The sequence below is a fragment of the Octodon degus genome, unplaced genomic scaffold (genome assembly GCF_000260255.1).
Source record: "Octodon degus isolate 3935 unplaced genomic scaffold, OctDeg1.0 scaffold00027, whole genome shotgun sequence".
NCBI lineage: Eukaryota > Metazoa > Chordata > Mammalia > Rodentia > Octodontidae > Octodon > Octodon degus.
This window is the reverse complement of record NW_004524603.1, coordinates 2,345,102-2,349,830: the sequence shown is the minus strand read 5'-3', so window position 1 is coordinate 2,349,830 and position 4,729 is coordinate 2,345,102. Positions and strand designations below refer to the sequence as shown.

The 4,729-nt window shown below is 50.3% G+C and overlaps 1 protein-coding gene across 1 annotated transcript in view; it reads right to left on the bottom strand.

Annotated features, from left to right (window-relative positions):
• Positions 1 to 4,385, bottom strand: part of Cnpy1 (canopy FGF signaling regulator 1) — a 54,185-nt gene extending 49,800 nt beyond the window's left edge. Inside the window, exon 1 of the mRNA XM_004629064.2 lies at positions 3,499 to 4,385. Coding sequence (XP_004629121.2) covers positions 3,499 to 3,616 — 118 coding nt within the window. The 5' untranslated portion in view covers positions 3,617 to 4,385. The remainder of the gene's footprint in view (positions 1 to 3,498) is intronic.
• Positions 4,386 to 4,729: the final 344 nt, after the last annotated feature.

Sequence of the window (4,729 nt, the reverse complement as noted above, 5' to 3'; positions counted from 1 at the left end):
GCAAGTCCTTGGCGCGGCACAGCGCTCCTTCAGCGCCACGTATCAACCGTGGATTAGGAAGGATGAATTTCTATACAGAGAATATTTATGTCTTAATTGTCTGGAAAGCTGGCAAGTAATTGAAGAATTCAAAGGTCAAAAAAAAAAAATCCACTTTTTCTTATTTTTCAAGAAATCAAGAGGCCAATCACACAAAGATTGATAGAAATACATTTTCCTCATGTCTTCCCCACATTTTACTAAGCGGTAAAGATGTCAAGCTGACAGAACTAGGTGATGTTTGCTAGGAAAGGTGAATCTGCCTGCGCACGCACTCTAACTGAGATGCCACAGTACCAGCTAAAGGAGTAACCCGGAAGCCGGGAAAGAGCTAAACGCGGGGCTAGTGGTCACTGCGGAAAAATACTGACCTGAGTGGAAATCAAATGCAGCGCCGAGGAGAAGCTCAGCGGCGTAAGAGCCTGCCGACAAGTGCACAGTCCCGGGTTCATCCCCAGAACCAACAACCACCCGCCTGTCCTGAGGTGTCAGGAGTTGTCCCTCAGGGAAGGAAGTGAAGCTGCAGGCTAGGAGCATTAACAATACTTACGACTTCTGGCTCTCTTGAGCTGGGTTAGAATCTGACCCTAGAAAAAAATCTGAAATCCCGAGATATATGGCCGTGTTTTTCACTCCAGCAGGACATCTAAAAAGGAAAACACAGTATGCACCCTAACTATTGCAATAGACTATCAAGTAAGTTACAGGACATTCGTGTGTGTGTGTATTTAGCCAATAAAAGAATCCCTCCGCCTACTTTCAGAGATGAGCACTAGAACTGCTGGACATATTGTCTCCGTTTAGCTGTATTTGCTAATTGTATGTGACTAGCATGTTTGGTCAGTAATTAGGAAACCCATTAAGAGACTTCAAGAAGTAAGTTTACAGCGGGAGGCATGGTGGCCCATGGCCGAATTCCTAGTACTCAGGCTGAGGCAGGCAGATGGCAAGCTGAGGCCCACACTGGGCGATTCGGCTGTTTAGTGAGAACCTATCTCAAAATAAAACCATAAAATAAAATTTAAAGGGGGTAGAGTGTTAGGTTTAATTCCCACTGCTGAGAAATGGAGGGCGAAGGTGACAGAGTGGTAAGCTGGAAAAGGTGGTCACTTATGGCTGGAATGGCTTGAGCGTGTTTTGCTTTGAATGTAAATGTTGAGTCTTCACGCCCAACGTGACAGGGCTGAAAGGCAGGCCTTAGGAAGCAATAGGTCTCGAGGTTCCTCCTGAGGGTGACCAAGTCGGTCTAAAAGAGCTGCGGCTCCCTCTTGCCCTTCTGCCTCCTGCTGGACACGGACGTGGCGCCTATCTCCGCAGGAGCCAGCACAGCTGCCATGTTGGAAGCGGAGACCCCCCGCCAGACGCAGGACCTGCTGTCCTTTCCAGCCTTCGGCCTCCAGAATCATAAGAATTAAATTTCTGTTCTTTAGAGATTACCTAGCCTGTGGGTTGCTCTGGAGAGGAACATGAGGATGCTAAGCAAAGGAGTAATTTTTTTTCCCCATTTCAAGTTTTCTACAATGAAGCTTTATCATTTTTAGCCCCAGAAAATAACTTTTTAATGAAAAAGTGAACTGACTCATAATTCCTATCATCATAAGAGTTAACCAAGAATGGACTACAGATATAAATGTAAAACCTAAAATCATAAAACTGTGAAAAAAATATACATATATATTTATTTTAGAGAAGGGTTTACCAGGTGTTCAGGGTCTCACTTCTAGCTCAGACTCGGAGACCTGTTCACAGTCTCCCAAGAGCTGGGATTACAGACGCACACCACCACGCCCAGTCTCAATTGTTGTCTCAGTACCCCGGGGCCAGCACAGCAGGCTTGGGGATTGAACCCCAGGGCCCTGGGCCTGTTTACAGGCGCTTTAATCCACTGAGCTATTTGGCTGGCCCTGAAAAATCTTTGAAGCTTTGGGTTAGGCCAAGATTACTTAGCACATCAAAAACATAACTCATCAAAGAAAAAAATGGTAAACTGGACTTTATCACAATAAACACATATATTCTTTGAAAAACACTTAATGTGAAAAGACAAAATACTGACTGGGAGAAAACATTTGCAAAGCACATGAAGACCTGCATCCATCGCATAAAAAGAATTCTCAAAGTTTGGCCATGAGAAAACTACCCTAAGAGAACACAGCCAAAGGCTCAGCTATGTCATCGGAGAAGATCCAAGGAAGGCAAAGAAATGCAACAAAGTCCCCGTATGGCCACCGTCAGGGAGGCACAAATTGGAATCACAGCGGAACGCCACAGCACACCTGTAAAAATGGCTAAATGTAAAAAGCCCCACAATGCTAAGCGCTGAGAGGCATTTGGAGCAGCTGCATCTCAGTACTGCCAGTGCAAGCACGAAATGGGCCGGCCTTGTGGAGGCCAACCTAGAGGTTTCTCGGAGCTGAGCATGCGTGTCCCAAACGGCCCAGCAACCCGGTGTTCATCAAGAGAAGGCAAGCTGTAGCACACCTGCCAACGTGGATTTCTCGCCACCAAACATGTCCAACTGGTTGAACACGCCCAGTTATCTGGCGGATGGAGAGGACAGTGCGGCTCTTCATCACAGTGGAAGGCCCCTCGGCACCAAGAGGAGAGAGCGTGCCGCACTCCACAGTGCAGAGGAGTCGCAAGTGCAGGGTGCTGATGGGCTGCGGCAGGACCGTGTTTCTATGACGTGGGTTGGCAAAATAAAGGCCAAAGGTGGGCCAGGAGTCATCGAGGGGTGGAGCCAACCAAGGCTTGACCGGAAAGGAGCAGGAAGGCACTGGGCCTGAAAACAGGTCTGCATCCCAGCTGAGGTGGCCCTGGGATGCAGTCCCGGCCCTCAGGGAGGCTGAGGTGAGAAGATGGAACCTTCAAACCCTGCCTGGTCAGCTGCGCGACTTACTGAGACCCTGACTCAAGATGAAAGAAATGAAGAAAAACTTTTTGTAAAGGCTGTAAGATGCAGCTGGGAATATTTACGTATATGTACGCTGCGTTATATACAGTGGTTCCTTGGTTCATGAACATCTTTGTTGCAAACAGTTGGGTTCTCAAACAGAAGTGTTTGCAAAATTTTGTTTTCGTTTGTGAACCGCACCGAGTGGCAGACACGATCGCAGCCATCTTTCCCACACAAACGCAAGCACAGCCACAGTGCCAAAATCGTGGCACAAGTTGAATTCTTGAACCAAGGCACTGCTTGCATGCACATGCACGCATGCGCGTGCACGCGCGCGCACACACACACACACACACACACGTCTGTCATACACAGAGCGGGTCTTCAGAACTGACTTAGCGCTGTGCTCTCCGGCCGGCTCACGCCACAAGCCCAGCCCCCGCCTCTCGCCTCTGTGCCTTTATCCTGAGGGCTTCCTCCGGCCCATGTAGCCACGTCACCACCAGCCACGTTCCAAGCTCCTTCCTGGCAAAGACAGCTGGTGTGGCCCTGTCGCTCCTTACCCACTTCCTGTACTCCATGGAGATGATACATGTGACAGGTGGCCGGCGAAAGGTGAACAAACAGTTGGCCGAGGCCGCCAGGGCCGCGCCGTTGCGACTTCACGCAGTGGGCAAACATTTGCTGTTCAGGCGGCAGCACCCTGCCCCGCCCTCCTTCTCTGCTGAGGACAACGTCCGTCCGTCTTCTGGTTGCGCAAGGCACCAACCCAACGCAGAGCTGGAAGGTGTTTCGACCCTCTCTTTCCTGCTTCGCTGGTACTTTCTTCCAGTTCCAGGTTCCATCCTGGTGGCGGCTGCCCGTGGGCCTGTGCCCCGCCGTGGTGTGCGGTGTCCGACCGGTGCCAGCTTCTGCAGCTGGGCTCTGAAGAGGCTGGGGCAGGAAGGTTCCGTCTATCACGTGCCTTCAGGTGCTCAGCTGCTGAACGTGCCTACTGCCACCGCCAAGGCTGGGGACACAGCGTCCCAGCTGTTTCTGTGTGCCACAGGCTGGGCAGCGAGTGGCAGAGAAAGCAAGTTCCCCAAAAGGGTGATCTCCCTCCAGCAGACTCACCCCTGACTCCGATCCAGCCAGGACAGGCAGCTTCTGCCAGGTCCTTGATTCCCACGTGACCTCAGTTTCTTTATTGTGCAAGGTGTCTTCAGATTCTAAAATCTGATTGTTCCAGTGAGGCCTAGTGGCACATAGCTGTATCCCCAGCACTCAAGAGGTTGAGGCAGGAGGGTCCTTGTGGATTCCAGGCTACGTAGCAAGCTCAAGGCTGGCCTGAGCGACATAGCAGTACCCTGTCTCAAACACCAGAGTGAAACCAAATCTGATTATTCTAGAAGGAATGGATCACAGGATTTCTTCCTTTCTTAAGAGCTTTGTGGGGCGCTGGTCCTTCCTCCAGCTTTAAAGCCTTCGGGAACTCTCCAGCCCACCTACGGTGGGGTGGGTTATCGCTGCATGCTGTACAAACTCCAGTCTCTTCCCTCATGGACCAATGAGGACACCAAGGTCCAGGCTTATTCAGTGACCACTGCGAGATCACGTAACAGCAGGAACGCACCCAGGAATGCTCGGGCTGTAGGCCTGGGCTTTGAGAGATTTGTCATAGCCAAAATGATGTCACAGCTCAACTTTTTAGCAGCCAGATTCAATGGCCAGGTTCCTTTCTCCAGCCAATAGGCAATACTCAAGGGCATCAGAAGAACAGTTCTGGCTCTGAATGAAGAACCTCTAACCTCACTC